This window comes from Podarcis melisellensis, assembly GCF_964234715.1.
Source record: "Podarcis melisellensis genome assembly, chromosome: 10".
Lineage (NCBI taxonomy): Eukaryota > Metazoa > Chordata > Lepidosauria > Squamata > Lacertidae > Podarcis > Podarcis melisellensis.
Window position 1 is genome coordinate 68,504,225 of NC_138542.1, and position 22,846 is coordinate 68,527,070.

At 48.0% G+C, this 22,846-nt stretch overlaps 1 protein-coding gene across 3 annotated transcripts in view; it reads right to left on the reverse strand.

The window, feature by feature from the left end:
- Window positions 1–5,392: 5,392 nt before the first annotated feature.
- Window positions 5,393–22,846, reverse strand: part of PLXNA4 (plexin A4) — a 567,107-nt gene continuing 549,653 nt past the window's right edge. For all 3 annotated transcript variants that reach the window (XM_081926700.1, XM_081926701.1, XM_081926702.1), the window contains 2 exons: window positions 8,021–8,171; window positions 5,393–7,173 (listed from right to left, as the gene is read on the reverse strand). In XM_081926700.1, the coding sequence (XP_081782826.1) occupies window positions 7,078–7,173; window positions 8,021–8,171 (247 nt within the window). In that variant the 3' untranslated portion in view covers window positions 5,393–7,077. The remainder of the gene's footprint in view (window positions 7,174–8,020; window positions 8,172–22,846) is intronic.

A 22,846-nucleotide genomic window follows, 5' to 3' on the forward strand; every position in this document is an offset into this window, starting at 1 on the left:
AAAAAAATAATTTGTGATTGAGGGCATAGGTTAACAAACTGCAGTTGGTGTGGGGATGAAAATAAGGGGAAATGCTGAGTTAGGCATAGCTGTGAATGTTTCCCTTTTTAAAAAAGGGAAATCCCCTTATTCTGAATAGGATTTCTCGCAAGAAAAGGGAAAAATTGACAGCTATGCAGTTAGGAAAAGTTGAGTTTTTTGGGGGGAGGGGGGCAAAGCTTTTCTGCAAAATCACCAAAAAGAAAAAGAAGAAGTTTTTGAGCTATTATTTAATAAACACACCAAAAAAATTACAATAAATTGTCTAGGTTTTCCTGGACTTTTTAACCAGCTTTTGGAAATTCTGCCCAGACATTATTTCTGATGGACGAAACCCAGATACGTCCAGGATGTATGACATCCCCTAGCTCAGTGGAACAGAGGAATAGAAGGACCATGCCTTTTGCCACATTTTGTAGCATCAAATCCTCAGTGGCAGTTTTAGTTAAGGTGCAAGCTTCTCGTCTCACATGCTCAGTCAGTCCTTCCCTCCATCTTGTAGCACAGCAACGAGGAACCTTTGACACTTCCAGATACTGCAGCTCCCAGTATTTTAGACCCGTGCTTTGTGGAGCTCCCATCTTTTCAAGCTGAATTTGCGCAGGAGAACATCCTGGCAAATTGGGTCGCACTTTTCCTAAAGCTGTCGAGGAGAAACCGTTTGTGCGAAAAAGCTTCTCCCCACCACTCACACACAATCAGCCGAGCCGTCACAAAATTATTGCTTCTTTTCACGTACTTTTTTTTTTTTAATAAACTTTATTCTATATTACAAATAGTTTTATTTTTTATTTTTTTTGTTCTGGACTGCAAAATAGGAATGCCTTATATTTACATACACAGGTATACAATTAAGTATAACAAAGGTACAGAGGCTTTACCAAGTAACAACAGGGTTCCATTTTAAGCAGTTGTCGTTTCCACAAGTCCTTTTTGCTTTTGAAACTGGGGTCCCTTATAAAATAAAACGGGGGGAAATGAAACAAACAAACAAACAAACAAACAAACAAACGGAAAAAAATGGAAAACAGCAGCTGCAGCAGCAAACATCAACAAAGCATTTTTTCTCCCTTCCTGATTTTATATCTTCTTGTAACACTGTCTTTTAAGGATATGCCCAGATTCATCTGTTCAAAGTGGAAGCCAGGTGGGAATGGAGGATATGCCTAGAACAATATGTGGTTAAAAGCAGCTGAGGTGTCCTGTTGCTCTGAATGATTAAGTCGCCCCAAGATTTCCTGACCAATAGAGTGAATCAGGCAGGACTTTGGTCTTGCTTAATGGAAAACCAGCAGCTCTGAAGCTCTTCCAGGCTTTCCCCTTGAAAGTTGAACCAGCATTTCACTGCTAGGATAGGAAGATGGTTTTTATATATAACCACTATGTGCGTGGACACAGCCTGATATCTACAGAATTGCTGCCCTCTGCAGCATGTGGAGGCATCTTCTAGAATCATGGAATTGATCCAAGGGTGATTGACGCCCGGCAGGGTGGGTATCTCTGACGGGTGGCCCTCCAGCCTCCGTTTAAAGACCTCAAATGAAGGAAGTGGAAATATAAAGGGGACGGGGGACAGGAACAGCCCATTCTCCCCTTTTTGTTCCCTCGCTTGTCATACAGGAACACTGGCTGGATTCGGTGCTGGAAAACTCTTTTCGTATCTGTTTGGTGGCAATAACCCAGGGCTCGGCTAGCTGTTTAGATGTCACAAGATGTCACACAACTGTGATGCAACGTAGGTCTGAGAAGTGCACTAAATAGGGTTCACCTGACTCTAGTCTCTTGAGGGACAATATATCAAGGTTCCAGAGTCCAGAGTCAAAAATAAGGGGTCACGTAGAGCTCGCAGCTGCACCCCAGGAACTTCTGAAATATTGCAGTGGGGGTGGGACACACCGTGCACCCCATAGATCATGCAGTGCAGAAAAAGATCTCGGCCGAGCCTTAAAACAGAGCAGCATTGTTTCAGATAGTAGCTCCACTTTAGTGCAAGATTTTGCTAAATACTAAACAGGTAGTGTGACAGCTTATCATTGTGATCTCTCAATTTGGCCCCTTCTCCCACCCCAAATGGGACAATTGCATCTGAGGTCCAGCTGTGAGGGTCTTCTGGCGGTTCCCTCACTGTGGGAAGCCAAGTTACAGGGAACCAGGCAGAGGGCCTTCTTGGTAGTGGCACCCGCCCTGTGGAACGCCCTCCCAGCAGATGTCAAAGAGAAAAATAACTACCAAACTTTTAGAAGACATCTGAAGGTAGCCCTGTTTAGGGAAGCTTTTAATGTTTAATAGGTTATTGTATTTTAGTGTTCTGTTGGAAGCCGCCCAGAGTGGCTGGGGAAATTCAGCCAGATGGGCGGGGTATAAATAATAATAAATTATTATTATTTTATTATTATATGACAAAGTAGGCTTGAGCTTCATATAATTCATGCTGCAATATGTTTATTCATCTTCAAGGCGCTGCGGGACTTTTATAATTATTTGGGACAAGGCGATTTGGTCAGGAATCAAGGGGGAAAGGGGATTGTGACAAAGTAATGCACCACTCAGCAAATTGACCAAATTGGGGGAAATTGCATTTGAAAGCTGAGTGTTTAAAAGGGAAGATTAGCCCATACTTGGGTTCTGAATTGTTACTACAGTCATACCTCACGTTACGTTTGCTTCATGTTACGTTTTTTCAGATTGCGTCCCACGGCGACCCAAAAGTACTGGAAAGGGTTACTTCCGGGTTTTGCCGCTCGCGCATGCGCAGACATGCAAAATGATGTCACGCGCATGCGCAGAAGCGGCGAATCACAACCTGCGGGTGCGCAGACGTGCTGCTGTGGGTTGTGTTCTTTTCATGTTGCGAACAGGGCTCCAGCACAGATCCTGTTTCGCAACCAGAGGTACCACTGTATTGGGTATGGATATCTGCTCATCCTTGTAATCAAAGAATAATGCATTATTCCTTCTGCTTCCTTCATTTGTAGGTTACATACACATAAACAGAAAATGAAGAGGGGAATTAGAAGCCAAGACCTCAGACAGAGGCGCCTGGTGGGATAAGAGCTCACACATTCACATCACAGTTGTGGCACAATTCCAAGGTTGAAAAGAAAAGAAAGAAATCAACTAAGAAACAACAAATATGAATTCTGAGATACAAAAATAAAAAAGGAACCAAAATAGAGATTTGTTTTAAACGCCTAGGTCTGAGAAAAGAGGAAATCAATGGGGTGGGGGGCTAGGGGTGCGGACGTTCGCACACTGCTTCCCGTTTCTGACAAGTTATTTTGATACGTTCTGTTCATTCCTTTGAGGTGCTCAAGTTTGAAACGAAAACCTGATCGAGTCTGTGCTAGCAAAAAAATGTTAAAAAACAAAACCATCGACGTTTTTTTAAAAAACCCTTTTAAACCAGGAGCATGCGGTGTCTCAGTTCCTTCCTGTTTTCTCCTCATCAGCTGTGCAAAATCATGTGGTCTTGTTTTCCCCAACCCCAATATCTCCTCCCCCTCAGATGTACCCAACCCACCTTTTCCTTTCTCGTGTGTGCAAACAAACCAGGACCCAAACATGCTCTGGGAATCTCTCCCGCCAGCTTCGCTTTCATTTTAGAATCGGAGAAAGCTATGCGGGGGGCCATCTCCCACCTTCGTCACCTGTGGCACTTCGCTTGTCAAAAACCTTTGGTTTCTTCCACGTCTAAAAGCGTTTTCTGTATCCGAGACAAACTTTTTCTCTCTCCTAGCCCGGAACTTTCCATCCGTTCACCATTTCCGTCCGCCGGCGATCCAGGAGAACGAGCATAAAGTGTAAATTCTGTGATGGTAAATCAAGACTTCTCAATCCTCTAGATATTGCGGAAATGAGCAACGACGTCTGGATTCTGGTCCCGTGAACCCTGCTCTTCTTCTGTATCTGCACAACCCTGCAGAAGCAATTGCGGAAGTCCCACTTTTGCCCACTTTCAACAAACCAGGCTCCATGATTCTGCTCCTCTGACCAGTATCAGCCCGTAACTTAAATTCCTGCACTAAGGAGGACAGGGTCATTTCACACCTGTCGTGGGATAAGGGAAATGTAAAGGATGGGGATTTCTAAAGAAGCAGGATGGAGGCATTCGCCATCCAGAGGCACTCTCAGATACGTAGATATAACAGAAGCCATTTGCCCATATGCCTGGGAACGGCATATTTTAAGCTGACATAGCCTAGCGGGTAATCCTGTACTGCACACCAATGTTAGCTGACTCAAGGCCAAAAGAAATGGAGATGGAATGAATGGAGGCATGCATGCAAACAAACAAACAAACGACTGTTGGGCCAGGTTAAAAACATTCCCCCTAAGCTCCGTGGTTGCACAGGGTGGGAATGGGACTTTTTGATCTCCCTTTAATCCTCGCAAACATGTTCACAGCACAGTTGTGATGGGTAGGATCTGCGTCATATTGACGGCCAAGTGACCCAACGCACGGTTATTTCACAGTGAAAAATAGGAGAAAGAAGATTGATTGCTTCTGCAGCTTTTCGTGGTCCTACACTCCCATCCTTAACCTCTGGCCTCTCTGCCTGCCTCGCCTCTGAATGACCGGCCGTCGAACGACCAGCTCTGATATCACAGTGAGGTTGGGCAGCCCTGGAAGAAGGCAGAGGCGTGCTGAAGTGAACGGTGGCATTATTGCCCATAGCCCAGGAGTTTGGGAATTACACCGTGCTGGGCTTGTTGCTGAGCCTTTTGCTGGGAAATGCACTAATGGAATTAACACCTTTTGCTATATGGTGCTTTTGAGTGTTGGTACAAGACTGCCTGCTTGGCAAAATATTTACTCCAGGAAGGTAGTGTCAATGTCTGGTGTTGCAGAGCGACTCATAACTGCCATTGCAGAATCTAGACTTCAGGGTGGACCATTGCTCAGCAGCAGAGCCCATGCTTTGCATGCAGAAGGCTGCAAGTTCAATTCCTGACATGTGCAGCTGGAAAACAAACCCAAGTGAGCAGCAGGTGAGGGGGAAAGCCTCTCTCTTGTCTGAAATGCCAGCGAGCTGCTGCAGATCAGGGTAAACAACATGAGGATAATAAGTCTGACCTGCTATAAGGCAGCTCTCCATGTCACTGTGACACAGGGTACTTCTGCTTATATTTTGCTCACCTCTTATTTCAGGCAAAACGAATTTGTGTCGGTGCCAAAATGGAAATTCATTCAGATCGGAAACTCAAACACTGTTGAGTTGAACAATAGATGCTAATTTTGATGGGATGCAAATTTTATCAACGAAACTCGGGTTTCTTTTTCTACTCTCCAAAGAGCACTGGAGAAAGACCCAAAATTGATGCTAAATATGTGTTGTGATGACTCAGCACAGACTTAAAGAAAGCTGAAGCCTGTTTATTTATTTATTTCAATGGTCTCCAGTACGGTGGATTGGATCCATCCAGCTTCGGCAGGCAGATGCCAACGCCAGAAGTGTGTGTTTTGATTCTGTACTTTTCATTCTGAAATGTGTGAGGGGCTGTGTTTAAGTGTGCAAAAAGCTCTGGACCAGCATTTAGCTCCTGCTTTCCAAATTTGGGACATGGCCCAGTCAGGAGGGAAGCCTTTGAGTCTCATTGATTTCAACAAGATAGCATGGCTGAATTCTGTCATCAAACTAAATGCAATGCAAAGTTGCTTTGCTCTGGTTGGAATGTGTTTACATGATTACATGAATGCATCAAACCAAAGAGGAAGAACATGCCGAATCAATCCAGTTCCAGTTGCAATTTTGCAGGCAAATCATTGCACAGGCTACACTGCCCCAGTCAATCATCCTTGCAAATGATAAACAGTCCCTCCTATTTTTGAGCATCCATTAGGTCTGTTGCTACTACTAAAGAAAGAAGAAATGGGCTTAGGAGGGGGGGGGGTCTCTTTTCTTACCCAAACCTACCCCAATCCTGGGGTGCAACCTCTTGTCATCTCCATAATGCTGGTACTTATTTCTGGGTTTAACTCTGTGCTGTGTCTAGATCAAAGGCTTCTTGTTATTATTATTTTTGTGCTCTATTGTTTGGGATGGTTAGCCAGAAAGATACAGAAAGTTGCAGCCTGGAATCGTACAAAAAAAGCGAGGGAGGGGACGGCTTCCGGTTGCAACGGCGAGAGTGCCTCACTGCACAACGTGAAGCTGCGCTGTTTAGGAAAAGATATAAATGCCCCTACTGAGATGCATCTGAAGCAAAGAGAAGAGACAGGTACAATTTCAGGGAAAGAAAGGTGTGTGCTTGTATGTGGCTGCCTTTTAGTTTCACAGTCAGTGGGGCACAGGTTGAAAATGAGGATGACCCATAAAAACAAAAAGGAGATGAATGTATGAAAATTGTGGAGTGGGGAATAGGTGGTTTTCCTTCCTTCTCCACCAATCCCAGAAGAGCAGCTGACAACACGGTTAGCTCACAGGGCACAGGGACCCCTCTGCCATGCCAGTCCCAAGGAGGGGGGTAAAAGTCACTGGGGTCCTCCCCATAGGATGAAGACTGGGGTGCGGCAGCACTGCTGAGTGGGAGGGAAAAACCAAGTTCGTTCCCACTCTGCCGGGGTCTCCAGAGGCAAGAGAGCGAAAGTCCTGCCTTGGCGCAGCTTTGAAATAACACTGAGTTTAGTTTCCCGCTCCACGGTTCCGAGCCCGCAGGGAGCCAGTAAAAGCAGCATCGACAGAGGCGAACCAGGGTGGTCCGCTCTGTTAGTTAACGGATGATATGACGATATGCTCCGGGGAGAAGGCAGAAGGGGGGGGGGAATCTGTGGACGAGGGAGCTCCACCTGTATGGTCCCCGCACTAAGGGATCTGTCTGCGGTGACATCCCTCAAGTCCTTGAGGCCTAGTTGCTTGGCGTCCATAGGTTTGGCGGGCGAGCCTTAGAGGAGTCGAGAGCTGTTTCGGGTGACTCCGCTCGACGGCCAATCAGAAACTTGCACTTGGTAAAGAGGATGTTCTTGACTGAGGCACGGCTTGGTTTTGTTTGTATGTTTGTTTCAAATCCCTCCCAGGGAGTCCCCTGGTAGGGCAGTTCTCAGCTGTCTATGCTCATGAGGGTTATAACTTGTTCAAGTTTGTAGGCCAGCTTTTGCTTCCCGGCCTGGTCATCTTGATCAAGGGCTCCAAGGATCTGTGGAAGAGGGAAGAGAGACAGAAGAGAGACGTCTTAATGGTTGAAGCTGGTCATGCCAAACGTGTTACGGAAATTACGGGGTGGGGGGCACATCTTTAAAGTTATTAAACGTTACAAATATTATACCTCAGTGTATCCTTCAACTTGGCAGCTCAGGGAAGTTACCTAGCTTTAGGTAAAGGTAAAGGGACCCCTGACCATTAGATCCAGTCGCGGACGACTCTGGGGTTGCGGCACTTATCTCGCTTTACTGGCCAAGGGAGCCGGCGTACAGCTTCCGGGCCATGTGGCCAGCATGACTAAGCTGCTTCTGGCAAACCAGAGCAGCACACGGAAACACCGTTTACCTTTCCACCAGAGTGGTACCTATTTATCTACTTGCACTTTGACGTGCTTTCGAACTGCTAGGTTGGCAGGAGCAGGGACCGAGCAATGGGAGCTCAACCCATCGTGGGGATTCGAACTGCCAACCTTCTGATCGGCAAGTCCTAGGCTCTGTGGTTTAACCCACAGTGCCACCCGTGTCTCTACCTAGCTTTAACAATCATATAAAATCAACTCCTTTGCCAGTTTCCTCCATTCCAACACTATTTTGCCCTTGAACAATAGGGACTCCAGGAAGTGCCCAGAGGTGACAATTGCTCAGCTCATTGTTGGCCAAGGAAAGTCTAATCCAGCCTAATCCCATCACCAGACTTGCCAAGGGGTCCAGACATGCAAAGGAAGAATTGTAAAAATAAATAAATAATAATAGTAAAAATTAGAACCAAAATCGACAGATCCTTCCGCCCCTCGTGGCAGCCGTGATCGGGTGCTTCTCCTCCCTGTCCCCAGCTCATCTCACCTCTTCATTGTACTTGCCCACATAGGAGTAGATCTCCGAAAGTGAGCTCATTGTGTTGAATTCATTCATGTGCATGCGGGATTGCTCAGCCAGGTAGGCATTCATGTCCTGGTCACTGATAGCTGGCATCTTGCCGATATCTGAGTAGTACCTGGTGGGGATAAAAGAGGCCCTTTAAGTGTTGTGCCGGAGAGAGTTCTACCAACAAGCCAGTTCCAATAGGCAAGAACTAGAGACGGGGCCTTCTTAGCGCTGGCCCCATGACCGTGGAACTCATTCCCCAGGGAGATCTGCCAAACCCCCTTTTCAGGTGCGCTCTGCAGACCTTCTTGTTTTGAAAAGGCTTTAAAAAACACCTTGCTTTAGTGAAGAATTGTTTTCAGTGGCTGCCATTAGAGGGGAATTGCTTACTATACAGTCGTACCTTGGTTCTTGAATATAATCCGTTCTGGAAGTCCGTTCGACTTCCAAAACCATTCGAAAACTGAGGTGTGGCTTCCTATTGGCTGCAGGAGCTTCCTGCACTTGAGCAGAAACCACATTGGACGTTCGGATTCCCAAAAACGTTTGAAACCCGGAACACCTACTTTCGGTTTTTTGGCGTTCAGCAGCGAAAACGTACAAGCACCAAGGTATTCAAGAACCAATGTACGACTTTACTGAGTTTGCATTCCTTTTAACTGCATCTATGTCAACAGAATTCCCCTGTTTTAGTGCCGGTTTAATATTTCAAGTCACTTTGCAAAGGCTTGTTGTTTTGAAATGTAGTTATGAATTCTAAAAAATAGAAATAAAGGACAGATGTACATACTGTCTCTGCAACACTGTGACCTGGTAACTCTGAGACTGAGATGAGTAGTAGGGGCAGAACTCTGAAAGCCCGCAATTCAGCCATCCTTCCACAATTGCATTTCTGTTCTTGTTTTGGGGTTTCTGTGAAGGCGAAGCCTGGTTGAAGCTGTTTAAGCTAATAGACCAGCCGCCACTGCTAAATGGACTTCAGGCTCCAGCAATCAACACCAGTGACTCTGAATCTGAAAACACCACCATCCAGGTCTAGGGCTCAGAAATGGCTACCTAGAGCCCAAGCTGGGCCTGGCACAGTCCCATATACAGTGCAAAATGTTTGCGTACGGCAAGAGGCTGCCACTTTAAGGCAGTTGCTATTTTGGGTTCCCTCCTTCCCTCCCTCCCTCCTCTCCACCCCCAAAGTATGGCAGGCCTTCGAGGACAAGATTTGCGGAAGGTAATCAGTCACTGTCACCGGCAGCTGTGCTCCGCTGTCAACTGGTTAATTAGGCTCCGTCATTTACATTTTTAATTTCTTCAATTTGACATTTCGCGCGCAGCGCACCCCCACACAGTGGCGCACACACACACATGCCCGGAAAAGGCTCCTAACGCCAGCGCCACCGCGATTTTATAATTAGGGGAAACGGAGAAGGAGAAGCAGCCAAAATAGCTGACAGGTGCCTCGTCGACGGCGCCACAGCCACCTGCTGAGTTCAGCAACCAAATCTCCTGGGGCAGAAGGAAACCGGGTTCCAGCATTGCAGAGAGCGAGGATGCAGGTAAGGAAAGGGAGACCTCTTTAATCTGGGCTGCCGCAGGAAAGGGAAGATGGAACTGGAGGCAGCGGGAAACCAAGTTCTGGGGGAGTTAAGAGCAGCAGTTGCTGGTGAGGTTAAGAGTGTCCTCCTAGGACAGGCTTCCTCAACCTCGGCCCACCAGATGTTTTGAGACTACAATTCCCATCATCCCTGACCGCTGGTCCTGCTAGCTAGGGATCATGGGAGTTGTAGGCCAAAAACATCTGGAGGGCTGAGGTTGAGGAAGCCTGTACTAGGACCTGGGAGAGGCCAGGGTTCAGTCGAGAAGTTCTCCAGGTGATCTTGGGGGACAGCTGCTGACTCTCAGCCTAACCTATCTCACAGGTTCAGGTAGGGAGCTGTGTTGGTCCGACACAGTCAAAATACATAAAAAAACAAAAAAAATGTCCAGTAGCACAAAGGTAAAGGTAAAGGTACCCCTGATTGTTAGGTCCAGTAGCGAATGATTCTGAGGTTGCGGCTCTTCTCACTCTATAAGCCGAGGGTTATATAACGATGGGGGTAGAGATGCTCCTTCAGGTAAGTAAAAATGTAAAGGATCCCGGACGGATAAGTCCAGTCAAAGGCTACTATGGGGTTGTGGCGCTCATCTTGCTTTCAGGCCAAGAGAGCCGGCGTTTGTCCACAGACAGCTTTCCAGGTCATGTGGCCAGCATGACTAAACCGCTTCTGGTGCAACGGAACACCGTGATGGAAACCAGAGCACACGGAAATGCTGTTTACCTCCCCGCCGCTATGATACCTATTTATCTACCTGCACTGGTGTGCTTTCGAACTGCTAGGTTGGCAGAGCAATGGGAGCTCACCCTGTCACGGGGATTTGAACCCTCAACCTTCCGATCAGCAAGCCCAAGAGCCTTGGTGCTTTAGACCACAGCGTCACCCACGCTCCTTCACGTATACAGGGTCTAGTAATATTATGAGAGAGTGAGAAGAACGTCTCCCTGTCTACAGTTCTCCACACTATGCATGATCTGATACATCCTCCTTACTTAGCATTATTTTTAAAACAAACTAAAATGTCCCAAATATTTCAACCTTTCTTTGTAGAGGAATTTTCCCAGGCCCTTGATCTGTGCCGATGCTGTGGAATTGGACGATGGACCTAATCCAGCTCTCATTTCCAGCCCTGCCTGCTGGACGTTGTTCCCTCTGACTGGTCATGCCAACAGAGGGCCCAATTCGTATTTGCCTAGCGAGACCCCAAACTGCCCTGAACCAACTGAATGAGCACTGCTGTCAATGTCCACGGATACCAACATAGACATTTTGCGTCGGGCAGAGAATCAAAGGGCCTTGTCAAGATCCAGCCCCACAGGGGAAAATCGGGCACATGCTCAGAATGAATGCCCTCGCCGTCGCCCGACAGCTGCGCCCAGCAGTGCCTGAATGATGGCAGCCAAGGAGAAAGCAGCTGAGACCACGGGTGCCAGCGAAACAACAGAGCATCCATTTGAGCTCAGTCCCACTTTCCTCTGAGTTTGCTGAAGTTTTCCAGCTGCTCATCAAGCAGACGAGCAAGTGAGAGTGAACTCAGCGCATGCCGGAAACTGAACCCAAGAGCAGCTGGTGTGTGGTTCTAGGCAAGGGGGAGATGGATTTATAGTTCCCGAAAGGAGTCTGCAGAAAGGCAGTCACGCTCTTTATAAATATTTCATGCGTGCCCTCCCGCAGAGCTGGAGAGGAGAGCGGGCACTGGGATTACGCTCAACGAAAAACAAAAAGAGACGATGACAAGGCTTTTTTCTGGGGGGAAAATGATGGAACACACTTTTGGGCAGCGGTTCCCAAAGTTGGCAGTACCTGCCTCTGGAGTGGGTGGCATTACCTGGCGGGTATTAAGAGGCTAGGGGCAGCAGGGTGCTGGTGCTGGAGGTGCAAATGGCTAGATCGAGTTCATCAGCTTTGCTGAATTAGTTCAGCTACCGTATTTCTCGCTCTATAAGACGCACCAGACCATAAGACGCACCTAGTTTTTGGAGGAGGAAAACAAGAAAAAAAAAATTCTGAATCCCAGAAGCCAGAACAGCAAGAGGGATCGGGCTTCTGGGATAGCCTCTTGCTGTCCTGGCTTATGGAATAGCCATGCACAGCCTCTCCCGGGCAGGGGAATGAAGGGGAAAGAAGGGCAGCCCTTCTCCCTCCTCGGGGAAAAGCCCCCAAGAGCAGCACACATGCTCCATGCGGCTCTTTAAAGGAAGCGCTGAGCAGAGCCTCTCGCCTGCATTCGCTCCATAAGACGCACACCCATTTCCCCTTACTTTTTAGGAGGGGAAAAGTGCATCTTATAGAGCGAAAAATACGGTAAATAGTTTCAATCGGATTTTGAATAAAAGTGCAATTAATTGTTACCGTTTTCGATATTGTTGTTTTGTTGTCTTCCCCAGTGGGCCATGCAAACTGCTTTGCTGAATGATGCTTGGGAAAGCAAAGCCCTGTTATCCTCGTGGTGAAGGAAGAAAGCTGGACTCACAATAAGAGGATGGACGTCTGCCATCCGTCATCAAGCACAGTAGCTCATCATGCTAATCACTGGGCTCACCAAGACCTCCATTGCCTTGACCCTCTTTTGCACCATGTTCCCCTTGACTTCCTCCTCTGTCCCCACCCTTCCCTTCCAGCTGGGCTTCTGGCCCCACCCCATCTCCTGATTGCTTCCCCCAGGTCCTAAGGCCTGCCCTGTTCTCCCTGATTACTCTTAATCCTGTCCCACACTAACCCCAGAAAACCATCCACGTTCTGGGCACAATGCGCCAAACACTCTCTCGTAGGGTCAGTGAACCTGAGGTTAATCTGAGGCGCAATGATTACTAATTGATCAATCAATCAATCAATCAATCAATCTTTATTACGGTCCAGAGACCCAACAAATTGTTACAAAGCAATACACAATTCAGACAGCCTACCTCATGGTTAAACAAGCATTTTGTTCAGACTTAAAGATAGGGATCATTGGTTCTTGCAACCACTGATAAAAACTTCGCCATTACTAATGTGCTAGCGTTTGTCCGAATTGATTATGGCTAATTGCTGACCTGTCAAGTGATCACGTGTCAGGGACTGGCTGGATGCAGAGAAGGGGTGGGAGTCACAGCCGGGGAACCCCCAGAGAAGGAAGGCTCTGAGCCAGGGGATTGGTGGTGGGACACCGAGGAGAGGTCGGAGGGAGAAGACTGGGAATTGGGGCAGGATACGGAAAGGGCAACAGGGTTTAGTGAGCAGGAAGAGTCTGTGACAGGCAGAGTACAGACTCTGAGGCTGAAGCAGAGGGGGCGGTCAAGGAGCTGCTGAATAATCTAGGAAGTCTCCCCCTCCCCGCTAGTCTCTGTGAACTTGCAGAGTAATGAGTAGAGCAGAACAGAGGTCAGAGATTCGCAGACACAGTCTGAGATTGCTTCGGAAAAATCCGGGAGAGGAGGAGCCACTCTGGGCGGCTTCCAACAAAAATTAAAAATACATTAAAATGTCACACATTAAAAACTTCCCTGAACAGGGCTGCCTTCAGATGTCTTCTAAATGTCAGGTAGTTGTTTTTCTCTTTGACATCTGATGGGAGGGCATTCCACAGGGCGGGCGCCACTACCAAGAAGGCCCTCCGCCTGGTTCTCTGTAGCTTTGCTTCTCACAATGAGGGAACCCCCAGAAGGCCCTCGGTGCTGGACCTCAGTGTCCGGGCAGAATGATGGGGGTGGAGACACACCTTCAGGTCTACTGGACCGAGGCTGTTTAGGGCTTTAAACCATTTTGGGAATTTCTGCATGGGGCAAGATCTACTGGGAAGAGTTACTGAGGCCACTAGGAAGAGTTGTATGAATCAAGAGTTCACTGCCAACAGAGATCTGCTTCCTTTATTACTGAATCCATCCTTGACATCCTGTGCAAAAAAGTAGTGATTCAGAGCCCAGGCTATGAGCCATTTAAAGGTGCCTGCAGTGAGCCCTCGCAGAGGTGTGCTGCATCTTAGATGGGACTCCTGTACTGCAGGGGGTCGGACCAGATGACCTTTGGGGTCCCTTGTAACTCTACAGTTCTGTGATTCTATGTCAGACTCTGGCACCCCCCCGTCAGCTTGGCTCCCCGTTCTCGTCTTGCCTCTTCCCCTGTCACAGCCCAGGTGCTCCTGTGTGGCTGGGTGACAGCCAGACAGAGGCAGCACTTGTGAAGCACTCCAGATATCAGGTTTGAACGTTGTGCGGGAACGGAATGACAGTTTAATTTGCAGAGCTATGGCTCTTGGTGCCTGTTCCCCGTCGGAGGAGCGGAGACACCTCTATTACGCCAGACCTGTCACCCATCTTCAAGAGAAGGAGGGGTTAGGGAAAGTGTTGGTGGATCTGACAGATCCAGTGTCTGCTTTTGTCTAATTGACTCTCCCTGCTTCTCTCTGGCTCTTGAAGGCCTGGTAAGCTGCAGTCAAAGACCTCCAGCAGATTCGGTTGGCGCATGTGCCGTTCTGCGCACTTGCGTGTAATACGCCAGCATCCTGAAGGAGGCAGCAAACAATCCAATGGAACCCTGAAGTTCTGTGTCAATAATAATAATAATAATAATAATAATAATAATAATAATTTGTGATTTATACCCCGCCCATCTGGCTGAGTTTCCCCAGCCACTCTGGGTGGCTCCCAATCGAGTGTTAAAAACAACATAGCATAGCATTAAATATTAAAAACTTCCCTAAACAGGGCTGCCTTCAGATGTCTTTTAAAGATAAGATAGCTGCTTATTTCCTTCACATCTGGAGGGAGGGCGTTCCACAGGGCGGGCGCCACTACCGAGAAGGCCCTCTGCCTGGTTCCCTGTAACCTCACTTCGTGCAGGGAGGGAACCACCAGAAGACCCTCGGTGCTGGATCTCAGTGTCCGGGCTGAATGATGGGGGTGGAGATGCTCCTTCAGGTATACAGGACCGAGGCTGTTTTGTGTTTTAAAGGTCAGCACCAACACTTTGAATTGTGCTTGGAAACGTACTGGGAACGAATGCAGATCTCTCAGGACCAGTGTTATGTGGTCTTGGCAGCCACTCCCAGTTACCAGTCTAGCTGCCGCATTCTGGATTAATTGCAGTTTCCAGGTAACCTTCAAAGGTAGCCCCACATAGAGCGCATTGCAGTAGTCCAAACGGGAGATAACCAGAGCATGCACCAATCTGGCAAGACAGTCTACCCCTCTTTTCTCAAAGGCCTTTTCTCTCCTCTTCCTGCTGCTTTGACACCTGTCCACTTTGAGATTTGGATCTGGGTTCAAATCTGTCACAGTAAATCACACAGTCAAAGTTGGAGTTAACTCTTGATTAGCAAGGACACAATCCTATTGAGTTTTGCATCTAACGATCACAGCAGCTCATTCACTGCACATCTTACTCCACGAAATCAGTCACCGAGACTAAATGTCCCCACTTCCCCCTGGTTATCTATGTTGCCTCCTCTCCAGGCCTCCTTCCAAGCAATTGAAGACTGCACCTGTGGACCTGCCTTTGCTCCTCCCGCTTCATCCCTCTCCTGGTGCTGGAAGTCAGAAGGGGAGGGGAGTTGTCCCAGCAGGAGCGGGAGACCCTTCACAATCCAGACACATCTCTGCCATTAATCTCCCTCTTCTCCCTCACCTGCTTCTGCCTCTGATTCTCGACTTATCTCTGCTGCAGACTCTTCCAAGTATTTGTAACGATAGTTTTTTAAAAAAAAATGTTTTAGCTGTTCTTATTTTGAACTGTAACCCACCTTGAGTCCCTGTCAGGGGAAAAGGTGGGGTATAATCACCATCATCATCACCACCACAATGACTTGGATAACTGTATCACTGCAATTGCATACAAAGGAAGGGGAAGGGGAAGGGGAAATCCCCTACTTCCTAAAAATGGGGGAAGACCATTAATAATACCATGAAGTTCTGATGCATAATGGGATGCTGTTTTTTTCAGCAGACATTCCAGGCTCCGCCCTGCACAATTGATCATGTGATTGTTTCATCACATGTCTGTATTTACATTCTAACACTGTTGGAAATAATGGGAGTGAAAGTTTTTTTTTGCGCTGTTCCATTCTGTTGTTCTTTCGTATTCCCTTCTCTCCAAGGAAGAAGAGAGAGAGAGAGCCATGTTTTCCTTTGTCCTGTTTTCTACATAAATAAAGGAGATTAGTACTCACACCTCCAGCCTAGCTCTGCTGTTGTTGTTGACTCTGCTTAGTCAATGTCTGCTCACGTCTTGGAGACATGAGTCACAGCAGCGCGTTGGGGAAGAAGATTGATGGATCTCCCAAACAGCACACAGAAGAGAGTAATGGGCTAGAACGTATATATGTCGTTTTGCCTGGATGCCTGCCCTGCCTGCTGGCCAGAACCCCGGCAGCATGCACGCACCATTTGAATGGGAATGCCCATCAACTTTGTGGGGACCTGGCCCCCTCAAATATTTTATTTTGGGGGCCAAAGGCCCCACAGCCCCTAGGAGTTGGCTCCTATGCTCTCCACAGTCATTTTAAGACAGGCGAACTAATATCAGTGTACTGGAAGAAGCAAAGATCACCAGTGTTGAAGCAATGATTCTTCAACATCAACTTCGTTGGACTGGTCATGTTGTGTGGATGCCTGATGATCGTCTTCCAAAGCAACTACTCTATTCCGAACTTAAAAATGGAAAGCGTAATGCTGGTGGTCTACAAAAGAGGTTTAAAGACTCTCTTATAGCAAATCTTAAAAAATGTAGTATAAACACCAACAACTGGAAAACAATGGCCTGTGAGCGCTCTAGTTGGAGAAAAGCCTTTACCAAAGGTCTCATGGGCTTTGAAGATGCTCGAACTCAGGACGAAAGGGAGAAACGTGCTAAGAGGAAGGCACACTTGGCCAATCCACACCATGATCAACTCCTGCCCAGAAACCAATGTTCCCACTGTGGAAGGATGTGTGGATCCAGAATTGGCCTCCACAGTCAATTACGGACTCTCTGTTAAGATTGTGTTCATGGAAGACAATCTTACTCAGCTATGAGTGAATGCCAAAGAAGAAGTAGCAGACAGTCATTTGTCAGTTCGTCAAAAAGCAAAAGAGCAACTGCATTAGTGATTGTCTCATTTCAGCTCTGCAGTCTTCTAGGGTGGTTTCGCTTTTTGCTGTGGCATGGAGCTCATTGTCCTGTGGGGTGACTTTAATGTGCTGTCGGTGCTCAGAATGCCTGCTCATTAATAATAATTTAACGTATGAAAAGCTTGTAATGAGTCCATGTGTTGCAGGCAGCAGACGCAATTAAGGGGAAGACATAATTATGCAACCGCCTCCCTCTGCTCAGGTGTGGACCTTCCTTTGGCATCAGGGGCTCATGGGAGGCAGTAGGCCAGAGGCCAGGGGTCTTCCCCTTTCGCCATGATGTAGCTCAAAGGTTTGCCAAGGTGGGATTGGACTACTGCAATGTGCTCTATGTGGGGCTACCTTTGAAGGTGACTCGGAAACTGCAATTAATCCAGAATGTGGCAGCTAGACTGGTGATTGGGAGTGGCTGCCGAGATCACATAACACTGGTCTTGAAAGATCTTCATTGGCTCCCAGTACATTTCGTAGCACAATTCAATGTACATTTCGTAGCACAATGACCTTGATAGCCCTAAACAGCCTCAGTCCAGAATATCTGAAGGAGTGTCTCCACCCCCATCGTTCAGCCCAGACACGGAGGTCCAGCGCCGAGGGCCTTCTGGCAGTTCCCTCGCTGTGAGAAGTGAGGTTACAGGGAACCAGGCAGAGGGCCTTCTCGGTGGTGGCACCTGCACTGTGGAACACCCTCCCACCAGATATCAAGGCAATAAACAACTATTTTACTTTTAAAAGACAACTGAAGGCGGCCCTGTTTAGGGAAGTTTTAGATGTCTGATGCTGTGTTGTTTTTAATATTCAGTTGGAAACCGCCCAGAGTGGCTGGGGAAACCCAGCCAGATGGGTGGGGTATAAATAATATTCTTATTATTATCCACCAGTTGGCATGCAAGTGGAAAAAGAGGACGAGGGAGGGTGCCAAACTACCTAAGTGATGCCAGCTATTCCAACCGAAGGTGTGTTCCCTCGCACCCATATCTCTATCAAGCCAGATTGGTCTAACTTCAGAGAGAAGAAACTAAGGTTCAAGTCAAACGAATGGCAGTGGCTAATTGGAGTAATTAAATATTCCCCAACAGACGGGCCTGGCTTCAGATAAAATGGAAGTCACATGTATTCCCAGGATCAAGGTAACTGATGTTAGAGGCATGGAAGAAAGAATCTGCCTCTTGCAGAGAGAGAGAGAGAGAGAGAGAGAGAGACTCATGCATTGTCCGTCAGTAGGCAAGACCAGGACATTTTCAGAAGGACTGATGCATACTTGTTCCCAAAGCAGATGTTTCTCTTGCCAAATATGGGATATTAGAACTGTTCCTTTCTTCCCTCTTCATATGGAAGTGTAAGCATCTCACTTTATATTGCTTTATATACACTCTCAGAACAGATTCCCCTTTTCTCCCTAACTCGATGTTTCCCTCTGCCCAATGTCCCCTCTGTCCTCCACCTTTCCTGAGATAAATCCTTGCCCCTTCTTCTCTGGCCCATCACAATCTGTTCATGCATCTCATCTCACATATACTTTTCCTTCAAAGCATTTTTCAACATTTTTTTTCTTCTGGTAAGACATAGACAATTGCTTCCTTGTTTTTGCTTACTTTGTATTTTTCAAAGTTATTTGCAGTTGCGTTTTGACATTATCGTTACAGCTGTAAATCACTGCCCGGAAAGTAGCAGGCGCATTTTTTATTATAAATAAATTTTTAAAATCTTATATCTTAGATTGCACAAACTCTAATCTGAAAGAATGAAACAAAGAAATATGCCACCTCATATTAAGTCAGGACATTGGTCCAGTTAACTCAATATTATCTACAGCAGGTAGATGTGGGACACAGGTGGCGCTGTGGTTTAAACCACTAAGCCTCTTGGGCTTGCTGATCAGAAGGTCAGCGGTTCGAATCCCCGCGATGGGGTGAGCTCAGTCCCTGATCCTGCCAACCTAGCAGTTTGAAAGCATTCCACTGCAAGTAGATAAATAGGTACCACTGCGGCAGGAAGGTAAACGGTGTTTCCGTGCGCTCTGGCACTTGTCACAGTCCTCCATGTACCAGAAGCGGTTTAGTCCTGCTGGCCACATGACCCGGAAAGCTGTCTGTGGGCAAACACCGGCTCCCTCAGCCTGAAAGTGAGATGAGCACTGCAACCCCATAGTCGCCTTTGACTGGACTTAACCGTCCAGGGGTCCTTGACCTTTACACCTGGTATCGTCAACTTTTTTCAGTCCCAGGAGCCACTTTTAAGTCCAACATGCAATTGGGCACTCATTTCTACACCTCTCCTTATATATTTGCATGGTGGTAGTGCTCCTGTTGACTTCGTGACTCCTTGCTTCTTGATCCTCAGACCCCTGCCTTCGTGACTCCTTGCTTCTTGATCCTCAGACCCCTGCCTTCGTGACTCCTTGCTTCTTGATCCTTGGACCCCTGACTTCTTGACTCCTTGCTTCTTGATCCTCGGACTCCTGACTTCGTGACTCCTTGCTTCTTGATCCTCAGACCCTTGACTTCGTGACTCCTTGCTTCTTGATCCTCAGACCCTTGACTTTGTGACTCCTTGCTTCTTGATCCTCAGACCCTTGACTTTGTGACTCCTTGCTTCTTGATCCTCAGACCCTTGACTTTGTGACTCCTTGCTTCTTGATCCTCAGACCCTTGACTTTGTGACTCCTTGCTTCTTGATCCTCAGACCCTTGACTTCGTGACTCCTTGCTTCTTGATCCTCAGACCCCTGACTTCTTGACTCCTTGCTTCTTGATCCTCAGACCCCTGACTTCTTGACTCCTTGCTTCTTGATCCTCGGACCCCTGACTTCGTGACTCCTTGCTTCTTGATCCTCAGACCCCTGACTTTGTGACTCCTTGCTTCTTGATCCTTGGACCCCTGACTTCGTGACTCCTTGCTTCTTGATCCTCGGACCCCTGACTTCGTGACTCCTTGCTTCTTGATCCTCGGACCCCTGACTTTTTGCCTCCTTGCTTCTTGATCCTCAGACCCCTGCCTTCGTGACTCCTTGCTTCTTGATCCTTGGACCCCTGACTTCGTGACTCCTTGCTTCTTGATCCTCGGACTCCTGACTTCGTGACTCCTTGCTTCTTGATCCTCAGACCCTTGACTTCGTGACTCCTTGCTTCTTGATCCTCAGACCCTTGACTTTGTGACTCCTTGCTTCTTGATCCTCAGACCCTTGACTTCGTGACTCCTTGCTTCTTGATCCTCAGACCCTTGACTTTTTGACTCCTTGCTTCTTGATCCTCAGACCCTTGACTTCGTGACTCCTTGCTTCTTGATCCTCAGACCCTTGACTTCATGACCCTTTGTTCCTGACCCTCAGGCCCTTGGGCTTCTTGACTCCTGGCTCTCTGACCCTCGGACTCTTGGCTTCCTGACTCCTGGTTTCTGGACTCCCGCTCCTGCTCCCACCCCGCCATCTTGCCCCCAGTCCCGATGTCCCCAGTCGGGACTTCGATCGCCCATGAACCGGACCATGACACAATGTATCCGCAACAGCAAATGTTAGTAATCCTTTCTGGAGCTCAGGTGTCTTCTCTGGAATATGGGGACGACTCTCAAGATGCTCATTACATAGTGGGTAAGAGAGTTTGGAAGATGGGATTTATGCCTCTTTAGATTCCGTGCTACATTTGGACTTTACAAGAAGAAAAGCTCCCATGGGGCCAATGGGAGCTTTCCTGCCTAAGCTGAATGGAAGTGCAGGGGTGATTTTTGTCAAGATCGCAATACAGAGGGAGGATCTCAACCTCTCTTTCCCATGTGCTGATAGTCCCAATGAAAGGAATAATCCCTACACCTGTGATTAGGGGTGTGGGTGGCGCTGTGGGTTAAAACCACAGAGCCTAGGACTTGCTGATCGGAAGGTCAGTGGTTCAAATCTCCATAACGGGGTGAGCTCCCATTGCTCAGTCCCTGCTCCTGCCAAGCTAGCAGTTCAAAAGCACATCAAAGTGCAAGTAGATAAATAGGTACTGCTCTGGTGGGAAGGTAAACGGCGTTTCCGTGCACTGCTCTGGTTCGCCAGAAGCGGCTTAGTCATGCTGGTCACATGACCCGGAAGCTGTACGCCAGCTCCTTTGGCCAATAAAGCGAGATGAGCGCCAGAACCCCAGAGTTGGTCACGACTGGACCTAATGGTCAGGGTTCCCTTTACCTTACACCTGTAATTAAGTATTTTTTAAAATCAGTGACATGATTGTAGGTAAAGCAGCTGGCATCATTTATAATTAGGTCCTCAGCGTGTACATGGAACTGGGCACAAGCGATCACATCACCTCCATTTCCCAGGCTTGTGGTGCCTCTCTCTGTTTCCAAAAAATATGAGTGACAGCTTAACATTCTGGCTTCACTCTCCCTTCCTTGCATACCTTCCTTTCACACTGTTCCTTGTTGCATGGAAATGCTTTATTGCTTGTGACAAATGCAATTAAGCTGCACTGATCAAGTTCTAAGTAGTGTTGCGGATTTGGCAGCATGGAGAGGAACCAAAGGTCAGCCGCGGCCCCTTCTCTCTCAGCTCTGCCACACCGCTGCATGTTAACAAGCCGGTCCCTCTTGGAAGATCTGCTCTTCCCTAGGGCTCTGGGATAGCTCATCAAACGCTGCCAAAGTCACAGGATTTGCCAACTCCAAAGAGGAGGCTTTGACACCAAAGGGGGCTTCAAAAGGAGAGGAAGAAGAAAAGGGTCCAGTCCGGTGGCTCCAGGGCTAATTTGCGCTGTCCTTCTCTGAAACCAAAGAGCCGAGGTCAGCCTTGGATCTTGGCTCCTCTGATCTCACTTCAGAGACAGAGGAAGGGACCTCAAGCGCCAAGAGACGCGATGAATAAAAGATGGCCGAAGGTATCCTTCACCTCCGTAGAATGTCTGCAGTTACAAAGTTGTGTCTGGGGTGGCACAAAAGTTTAGCATGTGGGCAATCAGCTCCCATGTCCCTTAAGATGCCTAAGTTTTACATTATCCCATACAAACTTGCCTTTGGAAGGAAGGACCTTAACTTAATGGGAGGACACCCACCCACTGAGCATTGAAAGAATGCTGTCTGAAACCTTCAAGAGCCACAGTCAATATGGACAGCACTGAGCCACATGGACCAATGGTCTGACTTGGTCTAAGATAGCTTCCTATTGTTTGCTGGCATCTGTCTGTCTTGGGAGACAATGGAAGAGTACACCTCGAGGGGCGGTCAAACTGTTGGAGAGTTATAGCACCTGCTGTGCCTGTGGAGACCAATATGGGAGAGACATGTTGGGGCAGACGAAGGGGTCTGGTTTTGCTGCTGCACATGCACCATGGCATTTCTTCTCTCTGTGGTCCTGCCAGCCGTTATTCCTCCTTTGGCCACTACTGTGGATGCACGACTTGACTGCCTGTCTCTAGGCAATGAAGTCATCTGCAAGGGGTTCCTGTTTGTGGGCTTCCCAGAGGTATCTGTTTGGCCCCTCTGAGTACAGGATGTTGGAGAAGATGGGCCACTTCATACATTCTTGAAATCTTTTTTTAAAAGGGCAGGTGGCACATCTCCAGGCCAAATGCAGCCCTCTTACTCTTGGTCATCAGGACTCTCCCCAAGCCAAACCCTTTGAGCTGGGCCCAGGGGTAACCCCTGAAACGGGGTCCAGGACCGGACCAGAATCTAGAGGATCCGCTAGGAGTCAGCCCGACAGGGCCAAAGCAGGACATGAGGCAGGAAACCAGGCAAGGACAGGTACAGGATCTCAGGCAGGATCTAGCATACAGCAATGTTGCTCCCGCAACCTGGGGCGGGGTCCGACAGCCTTTATCTTTGTCGGGGTAGCAGCCGATCCTGATCCCCCGGCGACTCACCTCCCTGTTTTGCCTGAAGGTGAGTACTCCTCCTGCGAGTACTCAGGTCTCTCCTTCTCTCTGTAGCTCGGGAGACGTCGGTGGGTTACTAGACCCAGGGGCCGCCTCAGCCTCCCCTGACCCAACTGGTAGTGGAGCAGCTGTAAGCGATGACCCAGCTGGAGGCAACAAGGTAATCCCCACATCTGGAGCCAGGGCAGGCTCAGGCCCCTGACTCAGCCCAGCTGGTGTTTGTTGCAGGGGAACCTGTGCAGACTGGAACTCTTCAGGACCAGGTCTGTCTTGGTTCAGATGA